The following is a 21,528-nucleotide window of genomic DNA, read 5'->3' as shown; positions in this document are numbered from 1 at the left end:
AACACATGTATTTTCAAAAACAAGATATCATGCTTAGCACAGGTCGATCTTCGGATCGGGCGAGCGGGGGTGCTCATAGATAACATTTCCCAATCGTACCCAAGTTCCCGAGCCGAGGCAACTTTGGTGATGACGGACACGTGGCCTTAGGCAACGAGTCAGGGTTTTCTAAATTCCCCCAAAACAAAATATTTAGGTGGCGACTTTGTATCTGGAAAAGCAGTCCATGTTTGGCACTTCTTTCTTAAGAATCAGTTTTCCAAAACGATTTGCTGGATTTGGACTCTTTGGCGATTTATCAGTCTCGCATTGCACTTTGCGGGATTAGATTCAGAACCGTGACATTTGAGTCCGAACTGTAGAAGCATGAGGCCCTCGGGGTGCGTCTACAGATGGCCGCCTCGCTCAACAGATTTATCAGTCGTTCCACAGATCGCTGCCGACAATTCTTCCACACACTTCAGCAAGGTAGAGCATTTGATTGGACTCCTGAGTGCCAGGCCTCCTTGGATGGCTTGAAATCTTACCTCCGAGCAGTTCCACTCTCGGCAACACCTGTAGTCGGCGATCCACTCATTTTGTATCTGGCAGTATCCGGCCGGGCGGTCAGCATCGTATTGTTAAAGGAATAACTAGGAGAGCAATGACCAGTTTACTATGTGAGCAAAGCTATGGCCGACGCTGAGACATGTTACCTTCCACTAGAAAAGCCTATCGTTGCTCTCGTCATGGCTACAAGAAAACTGATGCACTACTTTTAGGGGCATACCATTGGGGTGCCGACGGAATATCCCCTTCGGTCAGCGCTTCGCAACGCGCAGGGGTCTGGGTGCGTCTCGAAATTGGCTCTTAAACTCAGCCAGTATGATATCCAGTTTCTACCCAGAAATTCCATCAAAGGGCAAGTGCTCGCCGACTTTGTTGCCGAGTTCACAGGATCCCTGGCCGACTTTAAGTCTGATCAAGTGCAAACTAAGCCCGACTGGAGAATGTATGTTGGCGACATTTGGCAGATGTATGACGATGGGTCATCCAACCAGCGTGGCAGTGGGGCTGGCATAGTAATCATGACCCCTGAAGGGGCAATAATCGAACAGGTCGTCAAATTGGGATTCGACGCATCAAGCAATGAGGACGAATATGAAGCACTGTTAACCGGCTTGCAAAATGCACTTCACCTCGGTGCGCAGCGTCTGCTTATTTTTTGTGACTCAAAGCTAGTAATTAACCAGTTGAAAGGGGAATATGTAGCCAAAAATGAACGCATGGCAGGCTATATGAAAACGGCTAATTCCTTGCTCGCAAAATTTGATCACCATGAACTGAATCAAGTAACCCAAGATCAGAACACGTATGCAGACGCCCTAACTTGCTTAGCCTTTGCTATCAACTCAGAAATTAAGCGGACAATTGAAGTAGGGCTTGTCTCCGAGTCGAGCATTGCCTCTTCAGAACCAGTTCAGCTCAACGTTAACGAACCCGGCCCGAGTTGGATGGACCCTATCGCCACATTCCTATCTTCAGAACAGCTCCCAATGGATAAGAAAGAAGCACACAAACTCCGAAACAAAGCCCTCCGATACTATTTGGATCTGCAGGGGAAGCTCTACAAAAAATCTCTCTCCGGGCCGTGCTTAGAGTGTGTTCACCCAGATAAAGTCGAGGAACTTTTATCTGAAATACATGAAGGCAGTTGTGGAGCCCATTTGGGCGGACGTTCTCTGGCTCACCGTGCCGTATCGCTGGGTTACTATTGGCCGACCATGCGAATCGACACCGAGTGTTATGTCAAGAAATATGGTCAGTGCCCGAAGTTTTCCCCTCTAACTCACCTGCCAGTTGAGGAGTGAAATTCTACCACTAGCCCTTGGTCATTTGCTCAATGGGGCCTTGATATCGTTGGACCGTTACCACGGGCCTCGGGTAACAGGCAATTCCTAATTTTTGCAACGGATTATTTCACAAAATGGGTCGAAGCAGAGGCACTAACACATATTCGAGATTCCAACGTCAAGCGTTTTGTAAGGAAAAACGTCATAACAAGATTCGGCATACCACAAGCACTTTTTTTTGATAACAGTACCCTATTTGATTGTGGTATTTATCGAGAATTGTGCGACACCTATGGTATCCGGCCCTACTTTTCCTCGCCGGCTTAACCCCAGAGCAATGGTCAAGCGGAGGCCACTAACAAGGTTATTTTGGACGACATTAAGAATAGGCTGGAGAAAGCTAAAGGCAGATGGGTTGAAGAATTGCCCAATGTGTTGTGGGCTCATCGTACTACTACAAGGCGATCCACTGGGGAAACGCCGTTTGCTCTATGCTTCGGAACCCAAGCAACCATCCCCCTGGAGATCGGCCTCCCAACCTTGAAATCGAAAGTTTTTGATATGGGTTGAAATGACATGATGTTGGCCTTAGACTTGACTCTGATTAAAGAATGCCGAGACCATGCCCTTGCATCCATGGCACGGTACCAGCAACAGCTCGATAAGTCGTATAATCAACGTGTTCAGCTGCGCCGTTATACACCAGGAGAGTTAGTCCTCAAGAAAGTGCTCCCCACTGCTAGAAATCCGGCTAATGCAAAATTGGGTCCCAACTGGGACGGCCCCTATCAGATTAATTCAATCGTAGGGACAGGGGCATATCGGCTCAAAGACATGGATGGGAGAAGCTTGTCGCGCCCATGGAACTCAACACACTTGCGCAAATTTTGTCATCAACTTGTACGGCACGACAACTTGTTTTGATTTTACGCCGTGTATATCTTTATTTTTTCTAATATAATGTGATGTTGCCCAGTGAGTTTTGGTTGTGTGAATAAGCCTCCGAATTCGGAGTGCCCTTCGTGGAAATCACGATTGGCCAAGACACAAAGCCTCCGAATTCGGAGCACCCTTCATAGAAAACACGGTTGGGCCAAATAAGCCTCCGAATTCGGAGCGCCCTTCATGGAAATCATGATTGGCCAAGGCAAAAAGCCTCAAAATTTGGAGCGCCCTTCGTGGAAAACACGGTTGGCCAAGACACAAAGCCTTCAAATTCGAAGCGCCTTTCGTGCAAAACACAATTGGCCAAGACACAAAGCCTCCGAATTCGAAGCGCCCTTCGTGGAAAACACGGTTGGGCCAAATAAGCCTCCAAAATCGGAGCACCCTTTGTGAAAATCACGATTGGCCAAGGCAAAAAGTCTCTGAATTCGCAGCGCCCTTCGTGGAAATCACGGTTGGGATGAATAAGCCTCCAAATTCAAAGTGCCCTTCATGAAAATCACATTTGGCCAAGGCAAAAAGCCTCTAAATTCTGAGCGCCCTTCGTGGAAAACACGGTTGGCACGAACAAGCATCCGAATTTGGAGCTCCTTTCAGGAGCATTGTGATTGATAAGCGCCAACGCAATTGGCATACAATGGTAGATGATCATAGCTTAATTTGTAAACATTGACTGAAATAACTTGCAAACATTTCAAATAATATGTTTCATTAAATTGATCGTGAATACATAATCCGCATAAAATTTGCGTTAAAAAGGTACAATGTGTTCAATTTTATTCGGTGGCACCTTCGTCATCACTCTTCTCCACTTCAAAAGTCATGAAGCGAAAATTGTGACCCTGATATAATGGCGATGCCGAATCAACGCCTGCTGCACAGAGAGCCTCCGCGGCCTGGAGAGCCTTGATCCACCCGTGCTTAAATCTACGATTCTTGCATTGACAGACCTCTTCGGCTAGTTTTTCCTTAGTATTTTCTATTCCAATTTTTTGGCCCTCATGGAAGCCTTGTTCATAGGCCCTAGTCTTTGCGGTCTCTATTGCAAACATGCTTGCCGTTTCTCGATCGGAAATCGCATGACTTATAAGCCGTTGGGTCACCCTTTCATCCACAATCGGGTTAACTTGGCCTGCCGACGACGTCTCGACAGTTTTGACTCTTCTTAGTTCACGTTTAACTTTCTCCACGCGAGCTTCGAAGTTTCGAATGCATTCATTTTTCTGCTCTATCTCCTGCCGCGCGACATGTAGGCGAATGCCGATTTCGTAGGCGGTGTATAGCCCTTTCACCGCTCCACGAACGCCCTCCCGAAACACTTCGAAATGAGGTCGACCAATCATCGACTGCTGGACTTCTGACTGAAAAATCTGTCGTGCAAATTCAACTACCACGTGTGGATCTTGGATGATCGAATCTGCCTCTGTCATCGGTCTGTTCCCGATAAAGACTAAAAAACTTAACAGGCGCGGTGGCCCATTGGCCTCACTTCGCAAATGAGGGGAGTTCCCCCGCTGCCGCTTCTCCTTCCTAGGTGACCTGCTGCGATGACGTGGAGAGTGGCACCTCTCATGGTCCCCAGATGTCCTACTTCCTGTTCGTGAAGGTTCGCCACCTTGATTCATCGCTGAGTCCAGCTCAGCCAGTGTCCTACCTTTCCCTGTGCTATTGAAGAATAGTCTACTAGACATTCACACTTTTCTAACCTCGTTCGACGCACTGGGTTGAGTTGAGTTTGGACACACTAATGGAATCTATGCACACGAAGCGACCACCCCTTTTATTACTCTCGAGTGCACCCCTCCCAAAGTGATCTCTTCAAAGTTCTACGCCATGAACTACCAATATTCAGTGACCGCGTTCACTAATCTGTTGGGGCAAAGGGCAGATTCGTTGATCTATTCGACCTAGTATTAGTAATTTGTAATTTGTGCCAAAACGATAATCTGCCCCAGCCAATTCATGAGCTACCGATATTCGGCGGCCACATTCACTAATATGCTGGGGAAAAGGGTAGATTGGTTGATCTATTTGGCTCAGTATTAGTAATTTGTAATTTGTGCTGAAACGATAGTCTGCCCCAGCCAATTCATGAACTACCGATATTCGGCGGCCATGTTCACTAATCCGCTGGGGCAAGGGTAGATTGAGTGATCTATTCGGCCTAGCCTCAGTCCTTTAATTAACTAATTTGGCCTACTTGTAAAACCATGCAGTTATTTGCCTGCCGATTTATCTTATTAAATTGTTTCAACAATCCCATTCTGTGATTACACATGTAACAAACAGAAAAACAAAGGAAATTTTCATTAATAAATTGAGTACAGATGTAGTCATTTTACACACGAAAATTAAAACAGAAAAACAAAGGAAATTTTCATTAATAAATTGAGTACAGATGTAGTCATTTTACACATGAAAATTACCTTACATTTAACTTCCAACTGAAGTAAATAAACAAAAATCTACAAAAATTATACACGGAAGATTTGTAAACAAAAATCAAGTTATAACCCTAATCATTCTTCAGGGTCAGACTCGAAAGGCTCAACATCCACCTGCTCGTATGGAATCGGCTTGGCGAATGTCACATTAGCGGCAGTGAGGGCTTTGAGCCAGCCGTGTTTGATGCCCCGATTCTCGAACTTGGGAACTTCTTCCACGTAGTCGTCCAAGGCGGCGTCCTTCCCAGCTTGGTACGCTTTGGAAATCTTGGAGTTGGCTACTTCCTTCGCCTTCTTCGACTCTTCAAAATCGGCTTCCAGTTTGGCAATTAACTCCTGGGCTAACTTGAGTGCGTCTTCGCTCGTGTTTGCCATCTCTTCGGCGGCCATCCTGAGCTGGTCAGAACTTTTTACCTTTGCTAACTCAGCATCGGCCCTTGAACTTTCCTCGGCCGCTTTTGCCGCCTCATTCTCGGCCCTTTGAGAGGCCTCCGCTGCCTTGCTCTTCTCACTTTCAATTTCTGCTTTCAGAAGGCAATCTGTTCAATGGCATCGTGTTGATGGCGGCCTATCTTGGCTATCTTTCCCGCCGTCTGTAAAACAAGGAATTAGAATAGAAGTAAAAATATAGGCAAAAAGCGGCATATAAGGATCAAGTCATGTACCAATATGGCCGACTAAGTGGCTAATGCTATTGCCAGCAAATTTGGCTCTGCCCGAAAAGTTGCCTTGTCAGTCAGCCGGGAAATTGAGGAAGCCATGCTCAATGCCACGGCCGAATCTTTCAGAGCCGACGCATCAGAGAAAATCGGCACGTTTTTTATCCTTGGTTGAACAACAAATGGCACAATCGAGTCTGAGTCCTTAATGCAGGGCCATTTGTCAGTAGGGTTTTCCTCAGAGCCAACTTCGCTCTCGGCAGGACGTTTCTTCCCCCTCTGATCGGTCTCCTGACGCAACCGTTCGACTATCTACTCCGTCTCGGCCATCTCAATTTGAGCCGTTTCTTCCACGATAACAGGCGGAGAAGACTTTGTCGCGACAGCATGTTCAAATAGATGGTTTCAGCCCTCCTCCAGGCGGCAATTCGTTCGGCGTTTTTCCTCATTGCCAGCTGCATAAGCGATTCCCCCACCATGTTCTCAGGATACGAGTCGTGGAGGTCTCCAAAATCAGTAAAAATGCCTTCAAATGTGACATCCCCTCGACCTGAAGTGGATAGAGGATTCGACGGATTAAGGCCGGCTTCTTTAAAAGCCAAATTTAGGGCCTCGTCAATTTCTTCGGCTTCCAAAGCGGACTTCCTCAGCTACTAGTTCCTTTGCCTGCTCCGAATCAGAAGCTTTCAAACTAATCTGCCTAATGATTTCGAAGCGGGGGAAGATAAGGGCCGTGAGCTGTTGCTCGCACCATGGAATCGGAATGTTGTCTGCGGTCGAAAATGTTGTGTAAGTCAGCTTGTACCTCAAAAGTATATGGGCCGCCCTCCCTTGCTTCTGGAGGTTTGGACAGCCAAAGAACTGGATTGCGGTTTTGATTTCAGCAAGCACATCGTCGTTGGCCGAAACCAGAACTTTCTTCAAATCATTGCCTGCACAAATAAAATGATAAGTACATAGAAAGAAAGTCGAGTAAATAAAAAGTTGATAAACGTAAGGAACTATACAGCCACACGGTTCACCTATCCGTCTAGGTACAGGATCTAGGTGATCTTTGCCTTCACCGAATTCCCAGTTACCTCAGACAATGACCATAACATTATCAACTCGGTTGCCAGAGCTGGCAAGCATAGTCACCAAATGATGGTCGGTCTCCTTGGCCCTGAGAAAATAGCGCCCCTGCCAGCTAGAAGATTTGGCCAAGGCATAACAATGCTGAATAGCAAGTATGCCAAGATTGATCCTAAGGCGTCGGTTCAACTCTATAATCCCCATTACGATTCGGAAAAAAATTACATTAGGTTGAGAAGGGATTAGACCCCAATGGAGAAGGACGAACCTAAGAAATGGGTGAATGGGGAAACAGACTCCGCCCTCAGCAATTGATAGGAGAGGAAAGATGATTGTACTTTCATTCGTCCTCTCCATATCAAGGGTGTTGTCTGTCATGAGTGACAGATGTACATCGTCGGGGATGGAAAAATGGCGTTGAAAACTAGAAATTCGATCCGCTGAAATGAGGTCTTTCAAATGTTTTGCCATCCTAGCCAGTCTAGGAAGTATGCTAAACTAAAAACAAACAAGGAAATGAGATTCGAAATGAAGGAGAAGAGAACTTACAAGAAGTAGAGGAGATAGAGAAACGAAAGGAGGTTGCAGAGGTCGCGAAATGGAGGAGGTATACCGAAAGGCAAACCAGGAGCTCTGAGTATTCAAAAAACATGCATTCGAAAGGACTACAAAATTTTAAATCACAATAAATGAAAGAAGCGTACGAAGGGGCGAGAAATTGTAATGATGACCAAAAAGCGTGTGCGTTCTGACACTCGCGTTGGAATGAGGTTAACCGCCGAATTTCTGTTTTGACTTTTCAAGTTTGAAACCAAACACGTTGACTAATTGGTGTTAGTGGGATGTTTGGGGGGCAATTGTGGGAGCCGAATAATAGGGGATGCAAAGAGGCCGAATACACACTTGGAAAGTCACAATATGTATTACATCCGGCCCTCTCTTGTACGATCCAGAAGCCGAACATCCTAATCGGCCATAGAACCCGCTGAGCGAGGAGCCGAGTGAGAATTGGTTTACGACAGAAAGAGCCGGGTGAACAATCACACGGTGGATTAAAAGTGGGCCCAGCCCTGAGGCCCAAAAGCGAATATAAATAGAGGAACATTAGCCAAAGAAAGGTATGTGAGAGATAACCCCAAGAAACTTTAGACATAAGCAAACGTGAGACATATACTGACTTGTCCGTCGGAGTGTTAATTCCGGCACCCCCGACCAGATTGTTAATCCCTTTTTAGGTGGCAATCAGAGGATCAGGAACGTCTTTCAGGATTCAAGAGTATTTCCAGACCACATCACCACAACAATTAATAATACATGTGGCAAACAAGATAGTAACCAATGTTTTATTTACACCCAAACAACCCTAGATACACTTTGTTTAAGCCAAAAGGCACAACATTGCACACCTCTAATTGGATATTCATGGAATATTACATATCTCCTCCATCCATTTCTAGTAAATTGAGACATCTTGCCTACTGGCAAATACCTTTTCTTAATTAAATCTTATGGTAACTGAGTTTAAAGCCTGAACGCCCTTTTTTTGACTAAGTTGAAGGCGTTTCTGACTCTGATCTGTGCTAATTACATATCGTCTATCCCTACAGGTCCTATTTGTCACGAGGAAGCTGCCTGTGACATCTATACAGTGGTTCGGGAGCTGTTTTGCATTTTCACCCAAGTTCTATAAGAACACACGATTCCTCTTTGAATCAAGTGCAACCATACAACTTGTCGACTAAATTTTGTGCCATTCAAGCAATTGACATATAAACAACTAATGTCATACTGTGGGCCTAAATTTTTCATCGCAAAGTAAATAAATTATTGAACACCTTGTCCACATTCTTTACTGTTCAACCTATCTTTTATTATCATCCAACACTTGTCCATCTTTTGAACCCTACAAATGAAGTAAAGATGAACATAGGAATGGACAACACGTAGAAAAATACTCAATAATGGAAAGTCCACAGTATGCAAGATTTCTCGATAGTAGACGATTAGTTTGTCCTATTCTCTATTTTGTAAGATTCTTCTAAAGTGTAAACTCAACCTAGTTGACAATATATATGTCTTACTATAATAATTATTAATAGTTGACTATAAGCTTTAACAGAAAACATGTTGTATTGAAGCTTCTTTTTTCTTCTTCTTTTTTTTTTTTTTTTTTTTTTCACTTATTTGTAACCAACTTAGCTTAAAATTTGAAAACACATGCTTTAGCAATTGTACTGAAAAACGTTAGGGGGAAAAAGCTAACTATTTGGTTTTTAATAAACTTACTTGGATTTAAAATAAACTGAGAAAACTAACTGTAATGGAGTTCCAATTTGAAAATTAGTGTCAAGCCAGCCCCTTATATTTTTTTTGGTCTTTGCAAAAGAAAAAAAACCTCATCGGTCATTAAGAAGGAAAGTAGAATAAGGATTGTACAATTAGAACATATAGAAAGAGACACATATATGAATATAAAAGAGTGCAATTAAACCTCATTAGTATAAAACAAAGGAAGTAGATTAGAAAATCAATAATAATAAAGACAACAATACAATTAAAGATCACGAGAACAGACAAGAAAGTAAACCTATTAGAGAGCCAAAAATGTAACAACCCGAATAACATTTTTTACAAAAATTATACGATAGTCTACTTTTGAATTCGTTAAGCTAAATTAATATAAAATAGTAAATTGATACTTGGAAAAGAATATTTAATTTTATAATTGTGTGTGTTAAAATGTAATTTAATTTATAATTATGCATCATTAATAATAATAACAACAACATCAACAACAACAACATCAACAACAACAACAACAACAACAACAATAATAATAATAATAATAATAATAATAATAAATAAATAAATAAATAAATAAATAAATATATGAATGATACATCTAATTATATAACTATATTACTAAAGATGTAATTTAATTTGGCATTGAGTTATCAAAAGTGTGATTAATATATTGTTTGGGACCAAAATAACACAACTATGGAATTATGATAAAAGTGGGGCCACAAAGGAAATATGAGAAAGGTGGACAATTCGCTGGTAAACTAAGGGAAAAGCCACCTGTTGAGCCCAGTATGTAGGGAGAGTGAATCATCCATGAGGATGATAATTTAGGGGAGAGTCATTGTGTGAAGCTCAGTATATAAGGGAGTTGAAACAGCAAACTAAGGCACAAAAAGGTAAATCAATAGAAATAATAGTATAGTAGAGGAGCCTCGAAGAGATCAAGGGAAATAGGAATCGACATTAAGGTGAGTTGTATTATATTTTGAGCTATTACAAAATATTTGGTGTAAATTATGATTGTAAATTATATTAGCATTTTTAATTATGTTATTATTTTTATGAACCTTATTTTATATACTAAGGAAAATCCATGGATATAACCGTTTATTAAAATGTGTTTTAAATAATTATGTTATATGTATCACCACAAATGTCTTACGCCTCGAGGGACTTAAATAACCATTGGCCCTCTGATTAGTCACTCTGTGATCCTCTGTCTGTCATGGATCCACTGACCCTCTGATTTCTGGTGTGGAGCAAAGTGTTATGCGGACCTAAGTGCTACACTACAGTGGGAGCCACCTCTAGAATCCATATGAGCCACCTCTTGAGTCCATACATCTGTTTTGTTCCGTTCTGTACTGTGGTTTTGATTATTTTGTCTATATGATTTCTGTATTATACGTCAACTGATTTCTGTATTATATATTCTGTATTTTAATACCAAACTATTATCTGTTTAGCTCAATAATTATCCATGGTGAATTTTATGCCCTTATGCTCTTAGTATAAAATTTCTCACTCCATCATGTGCTTATAGTTGTTAACCACTTTCAAGTGGCGGGTCAGGATCATTGCATGGGTAAGCACAAAGCACTTTATAGACAAAATTCAGCTCTGACAACGTAATTAAATAGAAGCCCCAATGTCTATATATTTTTGTTATGAATAAATAAAGCTTTTGGTACCCTTTTATTTTACTACCTGCACTATTAATTTGTTATGACTTCAGTTATTATCTTGTCGCGACGCCGAACCCCTGGGTACCGGCTTCGGGCCGTGACAAAATGGTATCTGTAGACACCCCATTTTTGATCATCCTCAAGACCTAGACATCATCGTTTGTGCACTCGATGATTGTGTGTTTGTGTTCGTTTTGGGCACTCGAAGTCCTCCGCAGAATGCCCTATCTTTGAGCCTTTGAACCTTGTTCTTTCTATGCCTTGTTTTGGACCAAAACTTGGTGTCTGGACCTCCAGGTGACCTGTCGGCCACCCCCCAAGGCTGTCGGCCATGGGTTGTGCCCGTCGGCCATGGATGTGGCTGGTCGGCCACCAGTGGTGGCCGGTTAACTATCAGTGGTGGCCGAAAGGCACCAGTCTCTTTTCTAGATATTTATTGATAGCTGTGCCAGCTATTACACATTGAGCTGCATTTTCATACACATGTATGGTAGGATGTATCTAAGCTCAAGGGGTGTTTTCTATAAATAGGGGGGTTCCTCCCCCATTTTTGAGGGTTAGAAGATTTATACAAAAAATATCTCTCTCTCTCTCTCTCTTGATATTCTGTGTCTTATAGCTTGTTTTCTCTACACTTTTACATGCACTACCTTAATCAAACTTGACCATCTTTGAGCTGAGGTCCATTGGAGCCTTGTTTGAGCTCTAGAAGAAGGTTTGGGCTTGGATTGTTGCCTATTTTGTGCCTTAGCTTCAAGAGGTATAACACTTGTTGTTTAAGCTTGTTTTCAATATTTGTTTTGCCATCCTTTTAATTGTTTTTGGGGCTGTTTTGACATGTAAAAATTTCTGTTTTGGTGACATAAAAGTGGTGGTTTGAGCCCGTTTTTAGTTAGGGGGTTGTCCACCCTTTTTGCTTCTTAGCTTGTTAAGCTTTTGTGCCATCTTTTCATCACCTTGAAAATAACTTTTTTGGGCCTTTTAACCACTGAATCTCAGAGGTTTTTTAGTGGTAAAAACCTTGCTTTGAAGACCAAAATTGGAGGGTTTAGCTTGCCCTCCTTGTGTCTTGTTTGCCTGCCTAGTTAGCTTCATAAGTTAGCATGTTTTTCTAGCTTACTTTAGCTTAAGTCCAACATGTTTTTGCCTCTGTTTTGACTTGTTTTGGCTCTGTTTTGGGCTGGTTAATTCAGTTGAGGGTTGTATTGCATAGTTGTAGTATTAATTTCTTCACTAACTTAGTGTTTTAACGCTTTGATCATCATTGTTTTGAGTTGAAAGGATGCTTTGGTGTTGTTTTGCACTTCATTTTAGCACTTAAAATCTCTGCAATCTCCCTCCATTCTTCACTCTTTTGTTTTCTTTGAAAGTGATTTTAAGCCCCTTGTTTGCCTATGTGTGAAATTGAGTTGCTGCACCTAGTGGTTTAATCCCTTAGGGGGTTCATTACCAACAGTGTAATGCCTCTTTCATACCTAAAATAACTTGTGATTTGAGCCCTCTTTCCATTAGAGGACACTCACTTTTCTACTTAATCGATTAAGGAATGAGTCGGTAACGTAAAATAAGTAAACCAAATTGGATAAGTAAAAGAGGCAAGATAAGCATCTTTCGTGTTGCATTGCATGTGTTCAAATCGGACGTTAATTCGAACGCGAGGAAAATGAGACATTTCATACTCAAAGTGATGAAATGTGCCACTCTCCTTGGTCACCATCACCCTTGATCATGCATGATAGGGTGATGGCCTTTTTGAGTTTTGTTTTGCACTCATTAAACTTGTACAAACTTGGTTCTTTGGCCATCATGCATGGAAATTGGTTGATTGGTGGTTTGAGAGCCAAGAGTTTCTTTCCTTTGAGCTTTTGTGATGATAAGGAGTGTAAACAGTACACACAAACCTATGAGAATACACTGTTTGGCTCTGTCTGCTCTCTATTGCAGCAAAAGAGGAGTTCATGTCATCAGTGGCCGACCGACCACTAGTGGTAGCTGACCGGCCACCATTGGTAGCCGACATGCCCCCTGTCGGCCACCAATGAAAATTACATAGTGTGTTGGTAAGTTGAAGTGGAGGTGTTCTGGGAGTGGGCAGCCTTTTTAGTGTTCAAATATGTGCAAACAGAGGCTGCAACAACAAGACAATGGCTTTTTCGGGTGGAGAAACCGAGCATGCATGCATTCCTTATTTCCCGAGGCCGTTTAGTTTCCTTGCTTAGATAGTTGTAGCTAATTCTTGCAAGTGATGTAATTATTTAAGTAGATTAGCTAGTTAATTCATGCTGTAATTAATTAGGTTAATTGCTTTGTAATTAGTTAGTTAAGTGTTTAGCTAATTAATTCAATTTGTAATATTTAATTAGCTTAGAATAGTTAATTAATTCATATCATGCTGTAATAGTTAGCTTAGCTTAACATTGCTAGTTTACTTATTCATTCGGACCCTCCTTCGCGAGGGCGTAATGTTGTAATAAGCGTGCGTGTGTGTGTGTGTATGTCTTCCAACCCCACGTCTTTCTCCCTTTTATTTATCCGCTTTTGATGGTTAGATTAGGGACATGTTTCGATTAGCATAGCTTATGCTTACATGTTTGCATCCATTTATTTGTTTGCATGCACCAAGGCTAGGCGTATCATTCAAACTGCATTACAATTTCAATATCTTATTTGAATACGTGTTTAATCGCATGTTATCAAATTGATCCATATGCCATATTAGTAACCGAGCCTGTTAATTGCATTGTTGCATGTGCTGCATTAGGCATCTTGTATAGTTAGGATCATTTTTTTTCTAACTAGTTTTTGTTTTCGCTCGAAGTACTCGGTAAGCTTTTACGCTTTAGCACACTTGCATGAGTGTGATTGCCATGTTGCCATGTTTCACATGGTCGCCATGAGGCTATGTGCCTAAATGCTAAACTACATGAATGCCTGTGGATGAAGGCATGATTGTTTGAATTGGAACGATTCAATGAATGCGTGTTTTAAGCCCACTTTGTCGTGGCAAAATCCTATTTTAAGCCCAGTATGTTTGGTTGAAAATCCGCATTTTTAAGCCCACTTGAGGGTGGCAACTTCAAACCATTTTCACAAACAAACATGAGTTGAGTTGTTCCAAGTCTTGCAAACTAGTCAATACTTTCTTACGCATCACATAGTAAAGCTAGTTTAATAACAGGAATGAGAACACGTAATGTTTATAAAAGAAGATGTCATGATTAATAGAGGCCAATTTTTGATCGGGTGAGCGGAGGTGCTCATTTCAGGACCTTCCCCTCTCGTATCTAAGTTCCCGAGCTAAGGCAACTTTGGTGATGATGGACACATGGTCTTCGGCATGAGTTAGTGTTTCCTAAATTTTTCCAAAACAAAATATTTAGGTGGTGACCGTGTATATGGAAAAACAGTCCAATTTTGGCATTATTTGATTTAAAATCGATTTTCCAAAAAGGTTTGCCAGATTTGGACGCTTTGGTGTTTATCAGTTTCACATTGCACTTGTGAGACTAGATTCAGAACCGCGAGAGTCCGAACTGTGAGGCCTCTTTTCAACCCTTTTCGAAAGGCGGGGCGTGGGAAAAGGCGAGTCCACAGTATCAGAGCAATGGTTGGAGCATAGGACACACGGACAATTGAGAAGTAGAATAACGAGTAATTTGTATCTAAATGTTATATTTTGTTAGTCCATTTATTTATATTTTAATTTTGTATAACTTTATATATTTTTACACAATTTGAATATTTATACTCAAGTAGTGAAGGATATTAGATATAATGTATCTTATAATGTATGTATTATTATATTATATTTGTTAGAGCAAAAAAAGGAAAAGAAACAGAGGGGGTCAGTCTCAAGCGCCCACCCAAGTTATAAAATAATTAAATAATACAATTTCCAGTTTAGCATTCAAAAATTAAAAAAAAAAAATTCTGTTTTATTTGATCAGAAAGTTCGAAAAAAAAATACTAGGAAATAAATATATCAGAGTGTGCAGCTGAAATAAAAACACAATTCTATAAATCAATTTCGAGGACGAAATTTTAAAAAGAGGGAAGATTGTAACAACTCGAATAATATTTTTTACGAAAGTTATACGATAGTCTACTTTTGAATACATTAAGCTAAATTAATATAAATAGTTAATTGATACTTAGAAAAGAATATTTGATTTTGTAATTGTGTGTGTTAAAATGTAATTTAATTTATAATTACGGATCATTAATAATAATAATAGAAATAAATATATGAATGATATATCTAATTATATAACTATACGTGCTAAAGATGTAATTTAATTTGGCATTGAGTTATCAAAAGTGTGATTAATATATTGTTTGGGGCCAAAATAACACAACTATGGAATTATGATAAAAGTGGGGCCACAAAGGAAATATGAGAAAGGTGGACAATTTGCTGGTAAACTAAGGGAAAGCCAACTGTTAAGACTAGTATGTAGGGGGAGTGAATCATCCATGAGGATGCTAATTTAGGGGTGAGTCACTGTGTGAAGCTCAAGTATATAAGGGAGTTGAAACAGCAAACTATGGCAGCAAAAGGTAAATCAACAGAAATAGTAGTAAAGTAGAGGATCCTCAGAGAGATCGGAGGAAATAGGAATCGACATTATGATGATTTGTATTATATTTTGAGCTATATTTGGTGTAAATTATGTTTATAAATTATACTAGCATTTTTAATTATGTTATTTATTTTATGAACCTTAATTTATATACAATGGAAAATCCATGGATATAACTGTTTATTAAAATGTGTTTTAAATAATTATGTTATAAGTATCACCACGGAGGTCTCACGCCTTGGGGGACTTAACTAACCATTGACCCTCTGATTAGTCACTTTGTGACCCTCTGTCTATCAAGGATCCACTGACCATCTGATTTTTGGTGTAGAGCAAAGTGTTGTGTGGACCTAAGTTGTACACTATGGTGGGAGCCACCTCTAGAATCCATATGAGCCACCTCTTGAGTCCATACGTCTGTTCTGTTCCATTCTGTACTGTGGTTATGATTATTTTGTCTATATGATTTTTGTATTATACATAAAATGATTTTTGTATTATATATTCTAGATTTTAATACCAAACTATTATCTGTTTAGCCCAATAATTATCAATGGTGAATTTTATGCCCTTATGATCTTAGTATAATATTTTTCACTCTGCCATGTGCTTATAGTTGTTAACCACTTTCAAGTGATGGGTTAGGATCATCGCATGCGTAGGCACAAAACACATGATAAAGATAGTTCAGCACTGACAACGTAATTAAATAGAAGCTCCAATGTATATATATTTTTGTAATGAATCAATAAAGTTTTGGGTACCCTTTTATTTTACTACGCTGCACTATTAATTTGTTGTGACTTTAGTTATTATTTTGTCGTGACGCCGAACCTCTGGGTACCAGGCTTGGGTCGTGACAAGAAAAAAAAAAATTGACAAAACTCAGCAAACAAAACCATGATAAGTAGAAGAAACAACCAAGCTGTAGACACCCCATTTTTGACCGCTCTTAAGACTTGGGCGCCACTGATTGATCACTCGATGATGAGAGTTGTGCTATGCAAAAGTTCGATTCCTTCGGCAAGAGGAGCTTCAAATCCCAACCTTACACCCTATTTTTGGACCAAAACTATTTATGAGAAAAATTATTTTAGACCTTAAAACCCTCTCTTTCAAAATATTTTTTTCCAAATATCTCTACCATGTTTCGAGACTCGCATTTCGTTAAATGTTGCGCTTTTCAGTAAACCAAGCAAGGACAAAGTGGAAATAAATGAAAGAGAGGTGAAATATTTTAAAAATCTTTCAAAACACCTTATTTAGAGGTTTGGAGTTGAAGAAAATAGGAGAGGAGGGAAGAAAACTAGTTGAGGAGAAGTTAGGCATCATTCCGATTAGGACCAAAACTGAGTAGTCTCCACTAAAATAGGAATATCTTTTTGCACACTTGGAATTTTGATGTGAGACTGCCACCATTGGAAATTAGACTTCTGGGGATTCAGTTTAGACTCAAGAATGACCTACAAAGGAGTTCGGACGAAGGAGATATGCTCATTTGAAGTTGGGCTCGAAAAACAGTTTTTGGCCACTGATGTGGCTTACCATCCCCATGCCGGCCATAGGTGAAGTTTGCCAACCCTATTCTGGCCATGGATGATGTTTGCCGACCATGGATGAAGCTTGCTGGCCACTGGTGTCAAAAATCAATTTTTTGTGCAGATATTTATCTCCAGCTGTTTGAACAAAGTTCCAGCTATCCATTTGATCATATTTTCGACCAAAGCCCACATTTTTCTATATATAGATGACCTATCTCTCGTATTTCAAGGTTCGAAAAATTTTGGGAGTCTCTCTCTCTACAATTCTCTCTCTATAACTCTCTCTCTCTCTCTCTCTCTCTCTCTCTCTCGCAAGTTTGTGCAAATTAGCCTACATACACTTCAAGTTTGCCTAACAACCCTTAATCAAAGTAGCTTATCTTTGGGTTGAGTTTACATGGGACCCACTTTAAGCTCTAGAAGGTGGTCTTGGCTTGATTTATTGCTTCATTTGTGTCTTTTCTTCAAGAGGTATAACACCCTCCTTTTATACTTGTCTTGCACACTTGCTTTGCCTAATTTTGAGCTGTAAAAAACTCTGTTTTTGTGGCCTAAAGGTGGTAGTTTGAGGCCATTTTCAGTTAGGGGGTGTTCCACCCTTCTTGCTTCTTTGCTTGTAAAGTTTTTTGCCTTTGTTCATCACTTTCAAACCAAATTTTTTGGGCCTTTTAACCACTGAATTTTAGAGGTTTCTCAGTGGCAAAAAACTTATTTTGAAGTCCAAATTTGGAGGGGTTAGCCTCCCCTCCTTGTGTCTTGTTTGCTAGTCTAGTTAACTTCATATGTTAGCATGTTTTTCTAGCTTAGCTTAGCTTAATTCCAGCATATTTTTGCCTCTGAAATAGCCTGCTTTAGCTCTGTTTTGGGCTGTTTGGGTTAGTTGAGTCTTGTTTTGCATGGTTGTAGTGCAATAGTCCTCACAAGCTTGGTGTTTTAGGCTCTAGACACCTTCTTGTTTGAGTTGATAGCATTTGTTTAGTGCTTTTATCACCTATTTTCAGCACTTAATCATCTCTGCAACCACCCTCCTTTCTTGGTTTTATTTTTGCTTTGAAAGTGGTTCAAACCATTTGCTTAAATTGAGGTTTTGTGCTTAATGGTTTAATCCCTTTGGGGGTTCATTACCAATGGCATGGGATCTCTTTCATGCCTAAAACAACCTTGGGTTTGAGTTTTCTTTCCATTTAGAGGACTTAATTCACCATTTGGATTTAATGTGATTAAAGGATGGTTGGTAACTAAAATGCGTAAACAAAATTGGTAAGTAAAAGTGGCAAGATAAGCATTTCTTCGTGTTGCATTGCATGTGTTCAAATCGGGCGTTAGTTTGAGCACAAGGAAAATGGGACATTTCATACTCAAAAGTGATGAAATGTGCCATTTTCCTAGGTCTCCATTTCCCTTGATCATGCATGATAGGGTGATGGTTCTTGAGTGTTTGGCTTTGCATTTATTCAGCTTGCACACCTTGAAGCACAAGCCATCATGCAATGAAATTGCTTTGATTGGTGGTTTGTGATTTAAGTTCACATTTCCTTGGATTTGTCCATGAAAAGGAGAGGTGAATTGTGCAGACAACCCTTGGAAAAACCACTTTTGGCTCTGTTTGTACTCTGTTGTAGCATGGTGATCCAATGCATCAGTGGCTGGCAGGCCACCATCCATGGCCGGCAATGCACCATAGATGGCTGGCAGTACACCTTTTTGGCCGGCAGAGGGCGCCATCCATGGCCGGCAGGTCACTGGTGTGAACCTTAGTTGATTTTGGTAAGATGGAGCAGAAAGATTCTGAAAATGCTCTACCCTGCAAACGGAGACTTTCAAGAGAAAATAGAGGTCTTTTCGGGCCAAAACTGAGCATGTGCATCGTCCACTTCCCGAGGTGGAGTAGTGGCAACATAGTTTAATGTCTTACATGCTTAGTTCGTGTGCATTTATGTTCTAAATTAATTAATTAGTTTGCTTGTTAGTTAAAGTGTTGTAATAATTAGTGATTAGCTTAGCTAGTTATTCATTTGGCTTGTAATAATTAGTCTAATTAGCTTAATTAGATTAGTTTAATCAACTAGTTAGTTAGCACTTATTCATTCGGACCCTCCTTCACGAGGGCGTAATGTTGTAATAAGAGTACGTGTGTGTGTGTATGTCTTCCAACCCCACGTCTTTCTCTCTTTTATATACCCGCTTTTAATGGTTAGATTAGGGATGTGTTTCACTTAGCATATCGCATGCTTTCATCCATTCATCTTGTATTGCATGCACCTAGGCTTGGCGCATCATTTAAACTGCATTGTCATTTCAATATCTTATTTGAATACGTGTTTAAACGCATGTTTCAAATCGATCCATATGCCATATTAGTTGCCGAGCCCATTAAATTGCATATTGCATGTGTTGCATTAGGCGTCTTGCATAGCTAGGAATCATGTATAGTTTTCTAACTCGTATTTTCCTAGCTTGGAGTACTAGGTGAGTTTTATGGCTTAGCATACTTGCATAAGTCTGAATGTTGCCATGATTAGAATGATTGCCATGAGGCTATGTGCTTAAATGCTAAACTACATGAATTCCAGTGGATGAAGGCTTATTGTTTGAATTTGAACGATTCAACAAATGTAAGTTTTAAGCCCACTTTGTTGAGTGGCAAATCATGTTTTAAGCCCACTATGTTTGGTGGCAAATCCGCAATCTTTAAGCCCACTTGAGGTAGCAAATTCAAACCATTTTCGTAAACAAACATGAGTTGCATTGTTCCAAATTACGCAAACTAGTCTATACTTGCTTGTGCGCATCACATAGTAAAGCTAGCTTAATAACCAGAACAAGAGCATATAATGTTGATAAGATTCATATCATGATTAGTAGAGGTCAATCTTTGATCGGGCGAGCGGGGGTGATCAATTCATGACCTTCCCCTCTCGTACCTAAGTTCCCGAGCCGAGACAGTCTTGGTGATGACAGATACACAACCTTTTGCACGAGTCATGGGTTTTCTAGATTTTACAAAATAAAATATTTAGGTGGTGACTCTGTATCTGGCAAAGCATTCCATTTTTGGCAATTTGATTCAAAATTGATTTTCCAAAAGATTTGCCGGATTTGGACTCTTTGGTGTTTATCAATTTCATATTGCACTTGTGAGATTAGATTCAGAACCATGGGAGTCCGAACTGTAGGGCTTTTTTCGAGTTTTCGAAAGGGGGCACAAAAAAGCCGAGCTACAGTTTCTGGCGACTTTGCAGGGATTTAGAGAACTTGACTTGAACTCATGATATGACTTTTTATCTACACTTATATGTTTCTTTACATTTGCATTTGCATTGGTGCGCCTAAGTCACTGTGTTTGCCATCTGCTATTCCTGGACGGTTTGTCGGAGGCTTGCTTGGAAAAACTTGCCAAAAGGCTTATCAGTTGTGGGCTCTGCCACGATGGGAACACAACCCTTGTATCTAGACTACCGTTGTACCGTTTGATCCTCCTTTCACTTCTCGGTGTTAGGTGTGAGAGGTATATTAGGTAGTGTTGCTGATGTACCCTTTTTGACCAATCGACCTAGTTGCAAATCAGAAACCATAGAGACTGTTCTAAACTAGGATAGGATGCTTACCCGAATGCAGGATTGTGTGAAATCACTTGTTATGCATAGTGAAAACTGTAGCTCCTGACGAAACTAGGACAGGGTAACCCTACCCCATCATAGGGGTGTTTTGATTCTCACTTAACTAGTGTGTGCTTTACAGTGAAACTGTACAAAGATGTGCATATTAGTCGCCAAGTTGGTATCTGTTTTGGGGTATAATTCAGTAGAGAACACAGTCACTCAGCTGTGATCATATCTGTTCCAGTGAAATTAGGCTGAGATGCTGTCCGTTTTTTCTTTTGCTAAATAGTCCTGGAACTATGGCTTCAGAAGGCTCTGATATCCCCCAGGTACTCTGAACTAGTGTCAATAGATTAGGTCAACTAGTGTTTCCTTCGCCGGTGGCCAGGCAAAGAAGTGCCAAACATGGTAGATCACCTTTGTTCAACTCAACAAATCCATGATGGTGCAAAGTTCGGAAGAAGTTGCTGTCAGGATAGCATCGATAAACCAGGGAATTGCCATGCAAGGTGAGACCCACGATGAAATGCAATGCCCATCTGGGACATTTGCCACACATCTAGTCCTGGGCCCCTAGCCCAACTTTGACCCACTTCCGCCAGCCGAAGATTTGCATGGTCCGGATCCCCGAGAAGAGTTGGTTCAAGCTCGAGTTTTCAGACCCCTGGTGTAACCTAATGAGAGGCTTTATCCCCTTGACACAAATGATCTCGATCCAACCTCGGTAAAAATTGTGAACCTTGAGAAGCAATTCAAAAAGGCACAGGGCCTTAACTCCATTCCTGACATTGAGGATGGGTACACCGAGGCAGTCATAAGGCTCCTTGACAGATTTAAAATGCCACATATTGACTGTTTCGACGGG

The 21,528-nt window shown here is 40.6% G+C and overlaps 1 protein-coding gene across 1 annotated transcript; it reads left to right on the top strand.

The window, feature by feature from the left end:
* The first annotated feature begins 989 nt into the window (after positions 1–989).
* Positions 990–1,850, top strand: LOC145802386 (uncharacterized). Its single transcript, XM_082895098.1, has one exon. The coding sequence runs from the start codon at positions 990–992 to the stop codon at positions 1,848–1,850; it is 861 nt and encodes a 286-aa protein (XP_082751224.1).
* The last annotated feature ends 19,678 nt before the right edge of the window (positions 1,851–21,528 follow it).

The sequence above is a fragment of the Camellia sinensis genome, chromosome 11 (genome assembly GCF_055761805.1).
Source record: "Camellia sinensis isolate YWXY chromosome 11, ASM5576180v1, whole genome shotgun sequence".
NCBI classification, from domain to species: Eukaryota; Viridiplantae; Streptophyta; class Magnoliopsida; order Ericales; family Theaceae; genus Camellia; species Camellia sinensis.
The sequence above is the reverse complement of the archived record's forward strand: the minus strand, read 5'-3'. Positions and strand labels throughout refer to the sequence as shown.